General features: G+C 42.2%; 2 protein-coding genes across 2 annotated transcripts in view; one reads left to right on the top strand and one right to left on the bottom strand.

The window, feature by feature from the left end:
* LOC145401028 (nucleolar protein 10-like) overlaps positions 1 to 435 on the bottom strand; it is a 259,963-nt gene extending 259,528 nt beyond the window's left edge. Inside the window, exon 1 of the mRNA XM_080273404.1 lies at positions 351 to 435. Within this exon, the coding sequence (XP_080129530.1) occupies positions 351 to 419 (69 nt within the window). The 5' untranslated portion in view covers positions 420 to 435. The remainder of the gene's footprint in view (positions 1 to 350) is intronic.
* Positions 436 to 1,302: 867 nt separating this feature from the next.
* LOC145401032 (uncharacterized) overlaps positions 1,303 to 21,075 on the top strand; it is a 222,872-nt gene continuing 203,099 nt past the window's right edge. The window contains exon 1 of the mRNA XM_080273410.1: positions 1,303 to 1,459. Coding sequence (XP_080129536.1) covers positions 1,325 to 1,459 — 135 coding nt within the window. The 5' untranslated portion in view covers positions 1,303 to 1,324. The remainder of the gene's footprint in view (positions 1,460 to 21,075) is intronic.

Here is a 21,075-nt window from a genome sequence, read left to right on the forward strand (position 1 = left end):
CGAACAGAAAAATAATGAATTCCCTTAGGGATTGAAATGATAATAGAACTGACATACTTTGTCTCTTACCAATGACCTCTTGCAGCTACACTGGAGCAATTAACTGTGTTGCTTATGTACAAAAGTTACCTTGAGATCCATTTGTTAGGGTATAGTATAGATGGAATCGCCAAGGCCATTTGGTGAAGAATTACGAAAGTGCATTTGCGACGGATGTATATAGAAGAAAAACTGGTTAAAACTGCATAAACTAAATGACAAACATGAATTTCAGTTAGTTGGGTGTATCACCCAAATGTTCAGAGCTTTATCATTTCTAGAGTAGTGATAGCCATTTTTATTAAACTTACCTCTGGCAGTGATTTTCCAGCACTCAGATTGTACACTTTGACATTATTCCGCCCGTCTAAAGCCTTCATTTTGCTTAAACTTTGGTCACTTGACTCACTTCAACTTCGGAGTTGTTCGAAGAACTTTTCTTCTTCTTCTTCTTGTGGGTTTAAAGGCAGTGTTAGTACTACAGACTCAGGGTTGCGCTGCCCGTGGCAAAATTATTGTACCGGACGGCCAAAATTATTGTATTTCCCACTCGATTATTGTATCTTACGTATATCAATTATTATACTATTATTGTACGGCAAATATTCCTATTTCTTATAGGCAAATGTATGATATTTTATGATAGATATACAATGAAAAAGAAATAACACATGGGCATCATAAAGTTCAAAAGAAATGCATTGTTTTCTTTTTTCTAATTGGTCACACAATCGTACATTCCACAGTGGAATGTACGATTGTGTGACCATATTTACCCGCCACACAGTTTTAAAGTCAGCCCAAGTTGACGTGAAAACCGCGGCGGACCTGCTGGAAGCTACAGCTGATGCAGTTTGACCTGTCTTCTCTCCTATGGCAGGCTCGGCCCCGCCGGTAGCACTACCTTCCCCTGAATGGCCTTAGCTCTGAACGCATTCCACGCATTCCTTTCCTGTCACAGGAAATTCCCAATTCTCTGTCTCTCTGCATATGTGTGGGAATATAATGCAAACCACGTCTGTTCAAAATTATTGTATATTATATGCAGATGATTGTATACTGTATTCAGACTCCAAATTATTGTATAAATACAATAATTATTGTATGCAGCACAACCCTGCACCAACCTTGAAAATATGCACACCTATTCAGTAACATGTCTCGGTTACTTCATGATTTTTAAAAGTAATTTTGCAAAGGCTGCCAACAGCAATATGTTACACGGAAAGGATGGTACGCCTGTCAATTGAGTGGGATGAAAAGGACGTCGTAGGAATTTACTGCCATGGGATCTGTAGCTGATTTTGACCGGTTGTGCCGCCTCTGCGGATTAGAATGTTATGACCTTGTTGATCTATACGAATCCCCGACACACGAGCGTAATCTGGTATCCATTTTGAAGAAATATATCAGAGTGACGGTAAGGTTATAATTTTACCACCACCCTGTATTGTTTTGGGTGGTGGGTTCGTTTACAGTTTGTCAGTCTTATCTGTACATTGTTTCGTTATTGGATTGTTACACCTTGACAATGTAGGAGTCCCAGTTTGTTAGGTTTGATGATAAATGTTAATGGGTCTGTGAAGTTGTCCCCACCATTGTGTGTATATCATAAGCATACGTTAGCCAAACGTTGACCAAAGCAGCACACCCAAGTTCTCACATGGAGTTGGTTAACATCCAGAAGTACACATTAAGGGGGTAATTTCTAACCCAGCTTACTCAGATTTTCAATTTGATTTTGGTTGATACTGAGGAATATACATTCAAATTTCTTTCTTTTGTCAGGTTGACTTGATTTTGCTGGACCTGGCATTAATATTGACATGAACTCTTTGTTTTATTTTATCCCATTATTTGTTGTTTTATTATTGTCACCAGGGTCCTCATCACCTTCTTACCATATTATTACTGCTGTTTGGACCACATTTAGGTCATATCAGAATCTGCTCTACAAATCAGTAATTGCATTTTTTTATTTTTTTATTATAGCCTACCTCCATGACAAATCAGCTATAAATGATATTTGTGTTTCCAGTGTGATTCGAATGGTGACTTGTGGTTGGTGGTGGCAACCATCATTCACTCACGATGTAGTGCTGCCTATTTCTTCCTTCACCTTTTATCATTCTTTTTCTGTTGTGCCCTGTTCTTTTCCTGTTTCACCCATCTTTCCTGTTGCATTTTATTTCTCTTCTTTCCTTTTTAGGTGGTTTTACACAGATTGACAGGCCTAATGGTTTCCTGTAAGCCAGGAACCATTAACAGTGCTGTGTGGTAACCAAATAACCAACCCTTACATGTTCCCTGTGTGGCAACAAGTGTGTTGGCAGAGGGTTAGTGCCCCTCCCCATAAAACTGCTTATTTAAAGACAAATGGCTACCCCTTATGGGATTGTGGCATCTGGCTATAGATAGTCTTTCACATGCTGTCGCTGTCTTACAACCTTCCCAAATTCATAAGGAATTTTTGTTTTATTACCTCAATTGTTTATTTTTACTTTTGGTTTAACCCTTTAAACGCGGAGCGTCGCTTTTACAATGATCGCCAAAAAGGACATAACGGCGGATCGTCGCATTTGCGATTTGAGTTCATTTTGAATAAACGCGGGCAAGGATGTTCCAGCTGGTATTGTCTATCAGTACCGCCACCCTTTAGCTACAATTAGCATACTTGACCTTTTTACTACTGACCTCCGTTGTTGCCAAGTATCGCATTTTTCCCCCTTCCCCCCCCACAACAGCCCGGCCAGCCTGGCAGCACGCTGAATGCTCAGAACTGTAAACCTGCGCTCTCCTCTCACAAGCAGTTTATGCTAATAGGAAACGCTTGTTTCCCCAGTTGTCACACTAGCTTTTTTTCGCGCGGTTTTCCCCTGTTTAGTGTCAGTTTACCACAGGCTTTCAAAGTGACACTATGGCGAGTTCTAGCTCTTCCGAGTCAGTGCGAGCGGCCGACAGAAATGAGAATAAAGTGACGGGCGTAAGGCAGAATAAAAACGCACCGCGGTGGTCTTTTGGGAAGTACTATGATTGAAAATAATGTAGTATACGTGTTTTTAGCAGTGAAAATGGAATTGTTTGTTGAGTGACAGGAAGACCTCCGCCGCGCTGCATGTTGGCCGTACGCTCCATTGATTTTAGCCTTATTTTCAGTGCTTATTGTACAAATACGGATTCCAAACTACCTGTACATTGTAGTATAAAGTTTACTGTGACAGAATGAGGCTGTGGTAGAGGGGAAACCGGGTTGCTGGAGGTGTGAAAGTGAAGATTTTGTTGCCCAACTTTGCAAGTCTCCACAAGTCTTTGGGTAGTCCACGAAGGCTCAACACCTGTCTCTGGAGAAAGCTGAATGTAAGTACTATCTGCCATACCAAGTATAATGTTCTAGGGTTAATCTCTGATTTTTGGCTAATATTTTCCTACAGGTACTCAGACCGCGATCCAACCCCACCACACGGGGGGGGTTGGCTGTCCATGGCCGCTTTTTAGGGGTTAAATGGAAGATTTCCATTGTTTCAAAATTTTAATGTAACTTTTATCGGAAGTATCTTATTTTGCTGTTTTTGATTCCCCTCCCCCTGCTTATGGTGAAAGAAAAAAGCATTTCCATCAAAAATTATTAAAAAAAAAATATATTGAAACACCTGAAAACCTATAAAAAAATGAACATACTGTATATAAGAAAGCCATACCAAAACTTTGTACCAAACTGAGGGGGATGGCATTACCCCCAGAAGCCCCCCAAAACATTAACTATCCATACTGCCACTAAACGTAACTTTGAAAGCCCCTCAAAACTAGGGTAGCCGCCTACTTTTGAAAGCCACAGCATCGATCTGACCATCTGTTTGTCTGCGTCGAATTCTGTGGGGATAGGGATGCCTTCAGCCTGGTGTGTTGGTGGGTAAACCAGGCAGACTTGTTCCCATGGTATTGTACTCCTCAGGAAGCTTGGCTATTATGTCCGTGAGCAACAGGTGTCGCGTGCTCTTACCTACTGTGACTGGTTGTAGGCGATGATAACCATCAACATTGGTACTGCCAGAATGGAGAGCCGCTCCTTAAACCGAGACATCCAGTCAACGTATGGATACGTTGCAACATTTTGCATTTGCCAGTCCCAACGATGTACTGGTACGTCGCGCAATTGCAGAGTTCATAATTTGCACAATTTTCAGTTTGCGCGCGTGATTTTTCGTATGTATACACGGAACACCTTCCTCTATTCCTCTACAAGATGCCAAGCAGGGACAATGCCTTACACCTCATAACCTTCCCCCCCCCCTTGCATGCCATTGTCTCGGCAATTCACTTGTTACCAGTGACCTGGCCAATAAAGACATTCAGGGCCAGAGTGATTCCCCAATTGATGACAATGTGGAGGACAAAGTTTACATAGCGTTAGAGGAAGAAACAGTCAGAAATGATGATCAGGTAATGTTGCAAAAAAAGGTCAGGTATGGTGATGAGTTAATGAGTGAAACAATGCTTATAATGCCTATACAGTATTACTGTTTGAAAACCATTATACTCTCGTACTACATAAAAATTCGTACCAAGTAAATAAATAAATACCATTTATGAGTGGTGTGAAATAGTTACCCTCCCATAGAACTCGTTTTCTTTGGTGCCAGCCTGTTAGAAAACCCAATAAGGTAAGGAGGTACTGCTACCTGGATCGAGTATTTTTAACCTCAGGTGAGCGATTTCTCTATGAATTTTCGATGTTTCCTCCAAAAGCAGAGGTTTTAGCCAAAAATAAATTTGTCGAAAATACCTTGGGATTGGGGGGTGTCGGATGTGCTAAATAGCTCGGGACGTGATGGGTTAATCGTTTTACACCGTGGAGTCAGGGATGGAGTGAATATGAATATGTCAGATTTGTAAGAATACATATACAAAGAAATACTGTGAAAATGATTGCAGATATTAATATGTAATGAAAGTATTCATGTATACTCTATGTTTAAAAGTAACTTTCAGCTATAGATCAGCCTAGTACTATACTAAAGTTACTGGGTATGGTAAATGACTTCATGACTGATGCCGGTATTCAGTACTCAGATATCAAACATATCATACTTATAGCATTTGATATACGGTACAGTACCCATGCATCCAGTACGCTATTTTTGTCAGACAGTACTGTACTACTTAACTGAACTAAATCTGTACTGGACAAAACAGACCTTATGGGAAAAATGAACAATGTCAGACAAGCCTTCAAAAAATCCCCCCAAAATTCAACTTAACTACATTTTGACACAACTAAGATTTTACCAACCTTTAAGGTGAATGGTGATGGGCTTGAGGGAGGAGGGGGGAGGAGTTTCCGAGGCTGGAGGAGGTCCTTCAGGATCCTGTGGAGGCCTCTCTGCCTCATCCTCCCTTATAAATCCCCTCATAGTCACACACTGACACATCGTCGTCTTCGTCCTCAGGGGAAAGTGCAATACAGGTAACTCGCACGGAACACGATCTCACGGAACGCGCTCGCAATTATACACGGTAATGGCTGGGATACTTATAAGACAACGTAAGATTAAAAAACCATTATGAAAACTACAAATTAACGCAGGAGAGGCCTTTGAAAGATCAAATCCTCGAACGTCACCGCAGCGCGCGGTTTGTTTTGATTACGTGACGATCTAGGCGGGAAATTATTCAGTGAGTGAGACATTCCCGAGTACAGTAGCACAGTATTTGTAAGTTAAATATTTACAGTACTGTACTGTTCTGGTAAGTTTATGTGCAACTTAAAGTACTATTAAATAACGTTAAAGCAAGAAATAAAGTCTTACAACCAGTTTACCTGATAGGCGTCAGAATATTGCCTTTTTTATTTGTTCGTTTTTTCCACAGTGCTGTTCAGTATTTGTAAGTTAAATATTTACTGTTCTTGTATGTACTGTACTTGTAAGCACTTAAATAAAGTTAAATCATTAAATAAAGCCTTGTAATCAGATAACCCGAATTATATGATTACCCATGATCGGCGTCGGAATATTGCCTTTTTTGTTTGTTCGTTAAACTCTTACTGTACTGCTTTTCTACAGTACTGTATTTGTAAGTTAAATATTTACTGTTCTGGTATGTACAGTCACTCATAAAAGAAAAGACCCCCCCCCCTGCCTTCGAGGCAATATAACTCGGGGTATTCAGTGTTGGTAACAGTGTATTTGACGTCAGCCATATGGGGGGATGAGGAGGGGTGTTTGAGAGGAGGGCGGAGTTAATCTGCACGAAACACTGCTTCAATCCACATTTCGAGTCAAACATACTTTATATCTGACTTGTTATGTTGTCCTTCACACAAAACTAACTTTATGCTACAAGAACAAAGAACTTTCAGATGATAACACAATCCCATACCCGAACATTTATGCATTAATGCCGCACCAGTAATGATGCAAATGAAACCCCCGGCCTCAAGGGTTAAATGAATGGGCTCGACACACTTAGAATGAACTTTGAATGAACTTCCCCCAAACGCAGCTTCACACCCCCCACACCTGACGTCATTTACAGTGTTACCAGGACCGATATCATATTGGTTGAAAGGTGTCTTGGCCGGGGGGGTCCGTTTCTTTTATGAGTGACTGTACTTGTAAGCAATTAAAACATTAAATAAAGCCTTGTAACCAGTTAACCTGATTTATATGATTACCCATGATCGGCGTCGGAATATTGCCTTTTTTTTGTTTGTTCGTTAAAGACTTATAATAAGAGAAAAATACATTTTTGTCTTGGTATCTTTACCTATTTGCTCAGGTTTGCTGTAATGGTTTGCAACTTGTAGAAAACTGTGAAAACTTTCGGGAAGTGAACGAAAATCTGGGACATGGCCTTGACTTCACCATCTCATGTATCATCTGTCAGTTTACCACCGGCTATCGTGATGAGTGGATGTACGATTTTTTCGCTCGTGGCCATGCCTAACCACACACAGTTACACCCATTATCTCGACCCAGACAGAAAATACAACCTTTTTCCTCCCTTGCAAAACACAAACAACCACCCTGTTTACGAGACAGCAATATATATTGCGAAAATAACAAGGTAAAATGATAAAGATGAACGTAAAATGATTGAGAAAGATGAACATGTTATGACGCAAGAAATACGTTTTCCCTGTCTGTAAACGTATTTATTTCTGCATTGTATCTGTATTCGTAATAATTAGACTTATTGTTAGTTCTGAAACTGCATTACGATTCTATTTTTAGCCATTCTCGTGGTGTGGGAGCTGGAAGTTGTGACACAACTTCCTTATTGCTAATCGGACTGACCCTCCACTTCATTCTCCCGTGGCAGAGTCTAGCCTTGGAGGACGTGCAGTTTTCTCATTTAGGACTGAAAATTCAACTCTTTTGCTCCCTTTTCCAAGCATGGGCACAACGATAACGTAAAAAATAACTCGAAACTATCATAAACATATATCAAAAAGGTGAAAATGTATTCATAACATTTTTTTTTTTTCCAGCCATTCCTAACAGATTATGTACTGAAATCATTCGATATCACAGTACTGCATTTCTAAGTTAAATATGTACTGTTCTGGTATGTACTTGTAAGTTAAAGCACTGGTACCAGTTAACCTAATTTATTACCTATGATCGGCGTCGGAGTGTTTCCTTGTGTTTACGTACAGTATTTGTGTGTTGAAGTTTTGCTCAGGAGTACTGTATTTGTGAGTTGTAACATTAAATAAACCTTCTAACCACTTAAAGTGCTTTCTAGTGACAGATAACAGCAAAACAACACATTTGGGGGGTCTAGGGAGCAAAATACGGAGTAGTTTAAATATACGCGATTTCGCACCTAACACGGCACGGTAGGAACGAAACCCTCGTGTTCCGTGCGAGTTACCTGTACTCCAATTTGGCTGGCACACGTCACGAGGAAAGCGTACTAGATTGGAGCGGCGGTTCTAGGGAAACGTTCCTTGGTGTTGGCCATCTTCCTGCCCACGCGTGGGTAATAGTACTGGGTGCAGCACGTCAGTACTAGAGAAGAACTCTTTGGATTTGGCCCACTTTGCACAGCTGATCCGTACTAGCCCAACATATCCCTACTACAATAATAAATTATTTTAATTTTTTTGCTGACTGTACTGGACGAAAACAGTACTGGACAAACACGTACCATACTGGACGTGAGGGTAATGTACTAGTTTATGTTTTCCCAATAGAGTAATTACAACAGAAACACAACATCTATCCATTTGAACCCATATCCTGATTTCCGGCAGTGTTGTGTACTAGTCGGAGTGTTCGGTCAGCAAGTAGGCTATAATGGATATCGAAGCAATTTTCCCCATAAGATACTGAAGAAAAGCCAGAGATGCATTCCAGGCCCAAACTTAAACTCTCATATGCCATGCTTAGTCAATAGAGACTGACAGAAACTCCGTAGGTAATATTATTATCCTCATAAGCAATACTGTTGCCAAAAAATCAGACATCAAACATTACGTGCACGTGTGGGTACTATGTGCAGTGTGACTCGGTGAAATGCTTCGGGCAACTGATGAATGACAGGCAGGTAGCTGGCAGCATACCAAGCAGGGGTGGGGGTGGGCCAGGGGATGGGGAGGGAGACAAGCAGGGGTGGGAGGGGGTGAAGGGACTGGAGGGAGACAAGTGGGGATGGGGAGGGTGGGGGGATGGGGAAGGAGACAAGCAGGGGTGGAGGAGGGTGAGGGGACAGGGAGGAGACAAAAGAGCCAAACTGCTCCCCCTCCCCACCCAGTCTCCTTCACTTACTCTGACTCACTCGCTCACAGTCTCTCTCTCTCTCATGCACACACACACACACGGGTGACAAGCTGGGGTGGGGGAGGGCGGGGGAATGGAAAGGGAGACACACCTGGCAGTGCTGAGCATGGTGGAGGATGGAAAAGGGATGGGGAGAGAAGACAGGGGATGGAGGGAGGACAGGGAGAGCCGTGTGCACCACCACATCCCATTCAGACACGGTTGTTTCAAACCCAGGAAGGGGTGGAGTGCTCGGATTAGCGAGTCAATTGTTGTTCAGATTGTGGGAATGTTCCCCCATTTCTTTTGTTCGGTCTAGTGAACCATCTGTTATCAGTGTGTTGGAAATCGGGGTATGTGTTAATCTGTCTCTAGCCTGACACCATGATCTTGTAAAGGGTGGCCATTTGTCCTTGAGTTACAATAAAACCAAGCTATAAAAGTCTTTAATAGACCGGAATTAGCTTTTGTTGGAATCGAGAAGCTACCAGACTAGATTCTTGTATATCGGAAAAAGTCTGATAAAGCCAGAAGCAGCCCGGACTGCCTGACCACTTCAGCCATGTTCACCACAATAAGTTAAATAAGAGACATGTTTATCATTGTACAGTATGGTATTACAGCATACCCCGGTTTAACGACGTAATTGGTTAGGTAAAACCCCATCGTTAGGCAGGGTATCACATATCGGGGTACTTTTAACACATAAAGCAATGTGGATCGTTTACCAGCCTTGGGTTTTCCCCCAAACAAAGCTAACCTAAGCCTAAAACTTGTAAATAACTTACTAAAACCAACAAATAAAATCTGAAAATCGTCAAATATACTTTAAGTCTGGAAAAAATCATGCTTAGTAAACTGTACCCCAAAATGACATGTTCACTCCACCTGTGGCTAAAACACATTGATCTAAATCTAAAAACAGTTTATAAATCAACCTAAACACACAATTTTAGACTAAAATATCATCAGAATTGGAAAAAAAAAAAACATTAAACTGGGGTTTGGCCATTGTTGGGTGGGGTGTGGTGGTATTACTACCCCCATCATTAAGCCGGGGATATCGCACCTGGGGTATTGTATATCGAGATGTTACTGTATTTTTTACCGTACATTTGATTATTATAGTGGATGTTAATACAGTACAGTACTGCAATGTAGTGAAAACAGTTTATAAACTGTTGGTGCAATCTGGACTGATGTCTGATATATCAGAAAAAGTCTGGGTTAGGAGGGGGAAGTCCAGATGTTGCATTTTTTGGAATGGCTTGGGCCTCAAGTAGTCCGTTATAGTTAGGTTTTACTGTAGGGTAGTTGTTTTACAAGGAGGGGCACTAACCCTCCACCAACCGACTTGGGTGGTAATCTTATAACCAACTCATACGTGTTTCCTATGTGTCAGCAAGTGGGTTGGCGAGGAGTTAGTGCCCCTTCCTGTAAAATAACTAACCCAGAGTCAAACAGCCATCCCATTAGGGATTATGGCATCTAGTAGATAGATAGATATTAAGCTAAGCCTGTATTGGTCTTATCTTGTAGACCTCACTTTTATTCTTCAGAATTTTATAGATATCTTTTAATAATGCCACTTTTATGTGAAGGAAAATAATGATACTGTGAAATTGTTTCAAATTACCTCATGATGTAGCCAAGCGATATTGTGTGGGTAAGATTGAAAGTTGCAATACAAATGTGGGTGATTCTGTGCTTGTATGCGCCAACGCAAGATCGTGCTAGCAGAGTGAGAGAAGAGTTCTGGACAAATGTGGAAGTGTGCATGGAAAAGTTTGGAAGGAATGAGAGAGTGTTTTTGATTGGTGATATGAATGGTAAAGTAGGGAATGTGAAGGTGGATGGAATAGTTGGTGAGTGGGGTGTGCCTGCTGAGATAGATGAGAATGGCAGTGCGTTAGTGGACATTTGTGCCGGGAGAGGGTTGATGATAGCCAATACCCTCTTCAGGCACAAAATGATCCACAGGTATACATGGCGAGTGATGAGAAGGGTGGATGTTGAACTGAATGAAAGGAAGGCAATGACTGATTATGTGTGTGTGGATGAAAGGATGCGAAGATGTGTAATGGATGCAAGAGCTTATAGAGGTTGGGGGAGTGAACTTTCTGACCACTACTTGGTGGTGGCCAGAATCAAGATCCAAGTAAGATGGAGAAATAGAAAAAGGGAAGGACGGGAGGAAGGAGTAGTTGCAAGGAGAGTGGAAAGGTAATGAGGATGAGTAAAGGAGAGTGGAAAAGTAGCAGGAGGATGAGAAAAAGGCAGAATATAAGAGAGAAGTAGAGAAATGATTGGGTAAATATGGATTGGAGCAGATGGGGGATGTGGAAGCTGTGTGCAAGATATTCACAGAAGAAATATGTGCAGCATGTGATGTGGGGTGAAGAGAAGACGGAAGGGGGTGGAAGGAACAGTATGGTGGAATGAAGTGGTGAGACACTCTGAGGCACAAAAGAAGAAAGCATAAATGAATGGATGAGAAATAGGGGCGTGGAAGAAGTTGAGAGGCGGAAGAGAGAGTTATATGTAGAAAGGAAGAGAGAGGTGAAAAGATTAGTAAGAGAGAGTAAGAAGAGAGTGGATGAGGAATTTGGAAGGAATTTGAGTGTAAAGTGGAGGGACTGTAAGAAAATGTTCTGGAAAGAGGTGAAGAGAGTAAGACAGGATGGCAGTGAAGTTAGTAGTGGAGTGAAAGATAAAAATGGAAGATTACTAGTGGAGAAGGGAGAAAAAGTGAGCAGATGGAGAGAATACTTTAAGGAATTTTTGAACATAGAGGATGGAAGTTATGCGAGTATAAGTGGCTGGGGAATGGCTGGAAGAAGGAGAGAGGTGAGAAGACAAGAAGAAATCAGTAGGATAGAAGTTGTGGAAGCAATGAAGAAAGTTAAATTGGGGAAAGCCCCAGGAATTGATCGAGTGTGTGGTGAAATGCTGAAGCATGGGTGAGAGATAGTAGTAGAATGGATGTGGAAGATGTGGAGATTGGCCTGGGAGGAAGGTAGAGTCCCGGAGGATTGGAAGTCAAGTATAATTATTCCCTTGTACAAAGGAAAAGGGGAAAAAGAAGTGTGTGGTAATCATAGGGGCATTTGTCTTCATAGTTTAATAGGAAAAGTGTTTGGTAGGATACTTATTGACATAGGGAAATAACAGAGGAATTAGTTGGAGAAGAACAAGGAGGCTTTAGGAAGGGAAGAGGTTGTGTAGATCAGATATTCATTTTTAGATCTGGAAAAGTTTCTAGAGAAGGGAAAGAAGTTGTATGTGGCCTTCATGGATTTGGAGTAAGCATATGACAGGGTGGATAGACAAGGATTGTGGAAAGTATTAAGAATATATGGAGTAGATGGTAAGTTGTTGATTGCTGTGAAGAGTATGTATGATGGTGCTAAGGCTGCAGTGCATGTGGATGGTGAACTGAGTGAATTTTTCTCTTTGAAGGTTTGGTTGAAACAGGGATGTGTCATGTCTCCATGGTTGTTCAATCAGTACATGGAAGGGGTAATAAAAGAGATACAAGATAGGGCAGTGGATGTTGGAGTGGCCCTAGTGAGAGGGGGTAGTGTTTGGAAACTCCCTGTGCTATTATTTACAGATGATGCTGTGTTGTTAAATGAAGACGAATGGGAGCTGCAAGGCTTGGTGGATGAATTTGGGAGAGTATGTAAGAAACAGAATCTAAAGGTGAATGTAGGGAAGAGTAAAGTGATGATCTTTGAGAGAGATGAAGTCAGTGAATGAACAGTGAGGTTGGATGATGAGAAAATGGAAAATGTTAGTAAGTTTAAGTACAGTACAATCCCAGTTAACCGTGCGGCTTGGGGAATTTACCTTCCCGGTTACAGATTTTTCCCTTAGTACTGATATTCAAATCAATGCAAAGGCGATTATCACAGCAGTAAATACAATTCAGGTACTCACCACTCACATCAGGGGGCACACTAAGAGATTCCACCTGAAATATTGCCTCGTAAACACACACCATGGTCATAATGCATGTGCATGCAATGCCTTGCAGTACTGCAAAATGCACAAGTCCGTTCTGTTAACTACCGAATAATTTCTTGTATGTACTGTACTCATAAATGTGGAAAACTAAAGGAATAAAATCCTGAATATTTTTTGGTAAATTATCACGACACCTGTGTTCCCACATCAGCTTTGTTTTCGGTCCCGGCCCCGACTGACCGCCACCATTCCAGCACTGTTTTGCACCATTCTGTTAACTACCGAAGTATTGTTGTATGTACCTTACTCATAAAAGTGGAAAAATAAAGAAATAAAATCTTGAACATTTATTGGTGAACTGATGTTAAGACTGCACTGTAGAATTATCACACCTGTGCCCCCACACAAACTTTGTTTACGATCCCGGCCCCGACTGACCTCCACCATTCCATCCTTCACCTGCCGCCAATCAGCTGTTTTGCATAAAATAAAATACATGATGTACATATGAAGTGCAAGCATATATTTTTTTTTTTTTCCTCCAACAAAGTAAACTTTCATTCCTATTAACATTTTTTTTTTTCATCTCTGTCAGCACACATGCGTTCTAAGATGAATTTATGTGGTGCAAGTTAGAGTCGTTCTGTTAGGAAGAAAAACACCGGCGTTTGCTGATTTGCTCTCTCCCGAGATGTCTGGTTTACAAATTCTATGCCTGTCTTTGAAACAATTTAACCATCCAACACTGAAATCACATTCGACTTCTGTATTCATTTTACTGTGAAACTCTCTTGCTTTTTCTTGTATAAGAGGACCAGAAATACATGCTCCCCTAGATCTTTCTAAGCAAAACCTCTCGAACGATGAAGAGTATGCCTTTTTTCAGTGGACTTACTTGTCTCGCTTTTCATGAAAAATTCATTGAGCTTGGATGCTTGGGCCTTGATATCATAAGTCGTTGAATTTCCTACATTATATTCGGTCATCAGTGTTTCATAATGTTTGCCTTTTTCAAGTCTATTGCATATGTCCAGCTTCTGTTTCAAGGTAAGCACAACACACTTACGTTTAGTTTGCTCTTTAGGCATTTTGGAGTGTTGAAATTACCGTCCATCAGAGCAACACAACAGCAAGAGAGCTTGTTTACTGTCTGGTGGTAAAAAGCAGACTGGTGATTTGTGGAAATTGTGGAGGGTGTGGAGGATGACTGAATTCAAGTAGGGGAAAGAGGGAAGAGGAGGGCTGGTTAAGAGGATTTACTAGGGATTTACATTAGCCAGAAATGCCTTCACCTCGCTTAGTCCGACTTCACCCAGCCTTGTGTGACACGATAAAACGGCGTTTTGGTGGTCCATTCAAAATAGCGCACAGTTATAACTTACTGACGTTTTTACCAGCCCTTGAAATTTCCCGTTTTTCTGAGTATTCTGTTTGTCTAGATACTGGATAGCTGGGATTGTACTGTACTTGGGTAGTGTGATGAGTAAGGATGGAAGTTTGGAGGGTGAAGTGCTTGAAAGGGTACAACAAGGAAGAAAGGTTGCTGGTTCCTTGAAAGCAGTGATAAGAAACAGGGAAGTGAGTATGGAAGTGAAAAAGTTACAACATGACAGTACAGTATTGTGATACCAACTCTAACTTATGGAAGTGAAGCTTGGACTTTGTTGGAAGGACACAAGTCAAGAGTGAGAGCAGTGGAAATGAGTTATTTAAGAGGAGCCTGTGGAGTTACATGGAGAGACAAGCTGACAAATGAGGATATAAAGGAGCATTGTGGTGTGGATGTGGATGTGATAGGAAGCATTAGGAGGATCACACTGAGGTGTTTTGGCCATGTGGAGAGGATGGAGGGTGAGAGACTGACGAGGAGAGTGTGTGAGTGAGGTGGAGGGGGGGAAGAGGGAGGGGGAGGCTGAGGATGAGATGGAGGGATGGGGTGGAGAGGTATATGAGAGAGAGGGATGTGAGTTGGGAGCACGGCATTGAAATGATGGGGGACAGGGGGGCGTGTAGGCGATTTGTTTGTGGCCACCCCGTATGGGATTAAGGTGTCTGGCAATAGATAGATAGATAGATAAATGTAACTAAGTAGAATGGATGAAAGGCAACTGAGAGGAGATTTTTATTTTTTATAAACTTGTGTAATCCATGAAAACTACAAGGTACTATACTGATAAATTAACTGGAAAATGGTAGGTATGTTGAGAAAATAAAGTACCTGTATTACTTTTGTATGTGTAACATAGAAAAAATCAGTTATACACTTGCAGAGCATACTAATACTATTGTGCCTCCAACAAATGCCCACTACAAGTATTCTTATTGAATAAAATATTAACATCCAAAAAGTGTTATTACTGAACCTACAACATTCACCTCTGCATATCTTAAGGCTGGAACACGGTGGTGCTTGACTAGTCCTGATAGGTGTAACTGTTTGTCTATTGCCACATGTGTCAATCCCATAAGGGGTGGCCACAAACAAATCACCTCCATGTTGCCCTGTCCAGTGCCATTTCATTACCCTGCTCCCAGCCCACATCCCCCTCTCTCATATACCTCTCCACTCCATCCCTCCATCTCATCCTTGGCCTCTCCCTCCCTCTCTCCCCTTTCCCCTCCCTTCCATACACTCTCCTCATTATCTCTCACTTTCCATCCTCTCCACATGGCCAAACCACCTCAGTGTATTTCTCCTAATACTTTCTATCACATCCACATCCACACCACTTCACTCCTTCACTTCCTCATTTGTCAGTCTCTCTCCACATAACTCCACGTGCTCCTCTCATATAACTCATTTCCACTGCTGTCACTCTTGACTTGTGTCCTAGTAACAAGGTCCAAGCTTCACTTCCATACGTTAGGGTTGGTATCACAATATTGTCATGCAGTAACTTTTTCACTTCTCTGTTCCTTATCACTGCTTTCAAAGAACCAGCAACCTTTCTTCCCTCTTGTACCCTTTGAAGCACTTCACCCACTAAACTTCCATCCTTACTCATCACACCACCAAAGTACTTAAAAACACTCATTTTCCTTTTCCTCCTCATCCAACCTCACTGTACATTCAGTGGCTTCATTTCTCTCAAAGACCATAACTTTACCATTTCCTACATTCACCATTTGATTCCATTTCTTACACCCTCTCCCAAACTCATTCATCAAGCCTTGCAGTTACCATTTGTCCTGATAAGTATGGGTAGTTAACCCGCCCCGTCCCGGCCACTTTTCGACCACTGGTACCCCCCAATCCCGGGCATTTTTCGACCCTTTTTTTTTTTTGCTTAAACTTTCGCTTTTGGTCAGAAACAATGGCCAGTGGCAAAAAAAGTGGTCCCCGGGGTCCCTAATTAGCTTAACCAGGTATACCTTGGTCCCTCCTGGCCCCGTGTTCTCCCTAGGCAGTGTGAGCCTCAAACGTTTTCTATGGTATTATAAGTTTGGTAAACCAATGAAAGTAAGTAGAAATGAATTTATTACAAACATAAAAACATATGATAAAAGAGTATATTGGATTTTATACAAAAATAGAGCAGAAATAAGCATTGTACCATCGTGCGAAACGAGCAAAATCGGCCAACTTGGTCACGATGAATCGCTAACATTCTAAAATCATGATACATATAATTTTTTTTACTTACATAATACTTCTACAATAACATTATACCATTTTACATTTTATTGAACTGTTTTTACGTATTCACAGGCCTTTTGATAACATTTAGCGTAATGTTAGCGCTTATTTACATAGTGAGTGAACTCGCTGTGACTGTTGTTTCAACTCGTATTGTGCTTTTTGTACTTACATAATACTTTTCTAATATTATTATACACTTTTCAACTTTATAGAACTGTTTTGAGATTATTTCAGGCCTTACGTAAATATATAGCGTAATAATAGCGCATAATAACACACACGGTGAAGTCGCTATAACAACTAATTCAACTTACAACCTATTTTTGTACTTATATAATAATTCTACACTAACATTGCACATGTAAACACTTGATATAATTGATATCACATCATTTCTGAACGTACGATGGAACTTAGCGTCATATTTGCGCATACTTACACAGGGAGTGTTATCGCAATATCATTTGTTTCATCTTACACTAGTAATCAACTTATAAAATACCTTACTACTAACATTACAACATCTTCCACTGTATATAATTCCTATCACATACTTACTGACCAGAATGTGGGTGTACTCATGACATCAATTATGACAACTTACAGTAATGTTCAACTTATACGTTTTATTCATGCTAACATTACACCTGTTTCCACTTTATTTCCTTGCTATCACATATTTACTGACCAGATTTACACAGTGGGTGTAGTTTTGATAACAATTCTTTCCACTTAGACTAATTCTCATCTTATACATTACTTTTCTGAAAAAATAACACCCGTTTCAACTTTATATTTGACTTAGCACCTACTGACTGGCCTTACCATTATCATGAGCGTCATTTCGCCTTCCCACACAGTTTCAGAAGTGTAGGAAATTATGATATGCCTTGAAACAAGGCTGAAGGCACAACGCAACATTGCACTCGACACACTTGTATCTTGTGTCTTTTCTCTGCGTGGATGGTCTGACTGTCGAGTGCTTACATACATGGCAGCGACGCTGGGGTTTACGACGGTTTGGTTCGGAAGGGATTGCGCTGGGGTAGTGGCGGCCTGCAAGACGTAGGGGAGTCTGAGCAGCACGGGGGGCGCGGGGGCGGTATGGGGGTCTGTCCTGGGCATGCTGGGCGATTATTTCACGTGCCAGCTCCCTCACAAACCCCTCAAAGGTCTCGGATACTCCGGTGGTCATTGCGTGCAGGTAGTGGGCATTCAGGACCGTGATGTCGAGCAAGTGGAAAAAGAGTTTCTTGTACCACTTCATCATGGTCCTGGCACAGTCAGCACTTGAAATCATCGAGTCTGACTGATCAACTTGCCTCATGTTCAGATTATAGGCAAGTACAGACTCTGGTTTCCATACGTTGCGCCTCCTCTCACTACGGTGATCCACGGAGTCTGTGCGGTGCATCAGGGGGCTGTGAACAGTTGATAGGAGGCAAACTTCCCTGTTGTGGTTCCACAGGGTTGCAAGGATGTTATTGGCCTGGAAGAAAACCACCTCATTCTTGTCAAGTTTCCTCCCTATCTTGACCATATGGCGACGGTTTCTCTTGACTGTACCACAGACTCCGGTGTCGTGTTGGTGGAGGAACCTAGCGAGAAGAGGGCTAGTGTACCAGTTGTCCAGGTACAACACATGACCACGATGAAGGTACTCTTCTATCATTGTCTTCACCACGGCCCCAGAGAGTCCTATACTCCGATCTTCTATTATATCTGTCTGTGCGCCCGTGTACAAGACTGTCTTGCACATAACCAGTCTTACAGTCACACATAACAAAGATCTTGAACCCGAAACGGTGTCTCTTGCTGGGTATATACTGCCTAAAGGAAATATTGCCTCTCCACAACACAAGACTCTCGTCTTTGACGAGGTCTCTGTAGGGATAAAATGAGGAGTGGAACATTTCCCGTAAATGATCAAATACCAGCCTAATTCTCCTCATTTTATCGGTGTTATTTGCATTGGCTGGATCATCTGCATCAAAAAAGTGGAGGCGGCCTAGAATAAACTGAAATCTGTTACGACCCATCACCTTTCCAAAGAAAGGTTTGAGGATGATTGGGTCCGTTGCCCAGTAGGCAGGAATTTGATTTTTCCTCACCACACCCATCAAGATTACCAGGGCAAAAAATAGGAACATCTCTGAAATAGTCACAGGATAGTCATACTGTTCTGCATGCTTGCTTGTGGTTCCTAAGCTTTCACTTTCAAGGTGCTGGGATTGTGAAAAAATATTTGTTTGTTCTACTATGCGCCCAACAAACGCCTCACCAAAGAACAAGTTGAAAAAATCTAACCATGACGACCCAGCATTTACACCTGGAGCCGTGCAACCTGACCGCCACTCCTCAGTGAAAGGGTGAATGATGGGAGTAAAATTACTCCCATCCTCCCAGTTCCACGTGACACCACCGTCTCCAGCCACGTCACCATCGTCCCCTTCGTCAGGGTGGGGAGGTGAGGGTGGTGGGGGAGGTTGGGGAGGTGGAGAGCGGCGCCTCTCATCACTCGCACTTCTCTTCCCTCTCCCTTTTCCTTTACCCTTTCCCTTCCCTTTCTTTCCTTTCCCCACATCCTGGGGCTGTGGGGAGGAAGTTTGTGAATATTCAGGGGCGAAAGAAGTGCTGGGGAGTGACTCAACCTTCTCTCCCCTAGGCCTACGAGCACCACGTGCTCGTGCTGCCTCCCTCACACCACTGGCCCCTTCACCCCGCACTACCCCCACACCACTCTCACTTTCACCCCGCGCTGCCACCACAACACTTTCCCTTTCTCCCAGCAATCCCACCACACCACTTGCCACTTCCCCAGACAAAGTAATTTGACCATACCTTAGGTGTCGTCTCGCCCCACCTTCTGATCCACGTGGTGATATTTTCTCCTTTCCCAACCACACGGCGATATCACGTCCTAGGCCTCTGTCATCCTCATCCTCGTCCTGATCAGAATCGTGATGGAGAGATAGCTGTGCATGTGGTTGGGGAGCAGGCTGGCCTTCCCTTGCCTTACGGTATGTCACATACTGCGTTTTTCGGGGCGAAGGGACCTCCTCATCACTGCTACTTATTTCCTCCTCTGGCTGGACGTAATCGCGATCCACCACATCATCATCGACTGGAGAATCACTGTCTCCAGTGAAGGCTTCCAGGACGGATGCGATTTCCTCGTCTGAGAGACCTTTCCGCGCCATGTCTGACCTGGGTCACTGCTGGCAGGTGAGTGACCGAGACAAGGGCGAGCGCGGGTCACGCGGGGTCTAGGACGCTGCCCGCCTGGCGGCAGGTAGGGGAGGCTTGGGTACCTGGGCGAAACGAAAATCTCCTGCGAATTTTGAAAATTGTGGAAATTATGAACCTTGCAATTGCAGGACGTTGAAGTACGTCCTCGGGATTAGCTGTGACAAAACGTGAGGACGTGGAAGTACGTCCTCGGGACGGCGCGGGTTAATCAATCTCATGAGCCTTCCAGAATTCCCGTGAGTTGCAGTGAGTCTGCGTGGTGCAGGGGCTCTCCAAGTATGGTAGCTTTTCATTTCTGCTTGCACAGGTTATGATGGTGATAGAACCGGTTGAGTAGGTGTGGCCATAAAGCTAAACAGTTTACTTGTTTACTTCAGGCAGGGGAAGAGTGAATCTTTTTCTTAATGTAAATTAACTGTGTTATATGTAGTACTTTGTTGCAGCTTTTCAATTTTTTGCATTAACAACCTGTGTGTAAAGTCATATTTACCTGGATTACTCGTATTAGTGCACCAGTTTTTGAACCTGGGGTCTAGCAGCTAAACAGAAAACAGAACATTGTTTATCAGGTGTCAGTCGAGTTTGGAGTGCTTGTTTAAGCTTCAATATAAGATACCTGTTGTGCCCTGACTGCATGTTACAAAATTCAGACATCAGTTGTAGGACACATGGTATGACATACTGTAGCATGATATGACAATATTCTGACCTTGTGGGAAATTTATCGCTTTAGAAAAAGGTGCTAAAACTGCTACCAATTCAGTTAGCACAGACTGATCAGGATAAGTAGGCTTAGATACAGTAGTCTGCTTTGTCCAACTTTTCATAGGAATTTTCACAGAGGATTTAATCATATTAACTTCAGAATTCCATTATGTTGGTGTTGCTGTCTGAAGTCTGGCCTCTCCCTCTAGCAGATGTGTTGCATGAGTCATGAGTAGTTTTTGACATTTACTGCTAGAGTAGACACCTTTGATACAACCTTATGTAGTGATCCAGCTTCCCTCATGCTGTCTCTTAGAACAAGCAGCAGCGAGTGTGCAAAACGGAGGTCATGTTCAGGAAGGAAACTGAACACATCATCTGAAGAGTTTAGTATATCTAGAGAATCACTATCTGATTCAGAATCATTCTCTGAACTACTGTCAGACCTATCTACCTGTAGAATATGATGTTCTTGTTTTGAGGGCTTGGGTCCAGCTAAGGAGAAAGTTTTAATCATGTTTGATGCATTGTGTATGATTATATGACACCTTGTTGGTGATCTTAAAATTAGCTAGCTACATCCTCAAAGTGAGCAAGGATATTCTCTGAGGTGTGACGACCTGTATATCTCCAATAGGATAACATTACTGAGTGTAACTTCCACTAGTGCTTGAAGAATGGCATTTACTTCTAGAAAGCTACACATTTGTCTG

This window comes from Coenobita brevimanus, chromosome 6, assembly GCF_032717465.1.
Source record: "Coenobita brevimanus isolate Jiangsu-jjx chromosome 6, ASM3271746v2, whole genome shotgun sequence".
In the NCBI taxonomy this organism is placed as follows: Eukaryota; Metazoa; Arthropoda; class Malacostraca; order Decapoda; family Coenobitidae; genus Coenobita; species Coenobita brevimanus.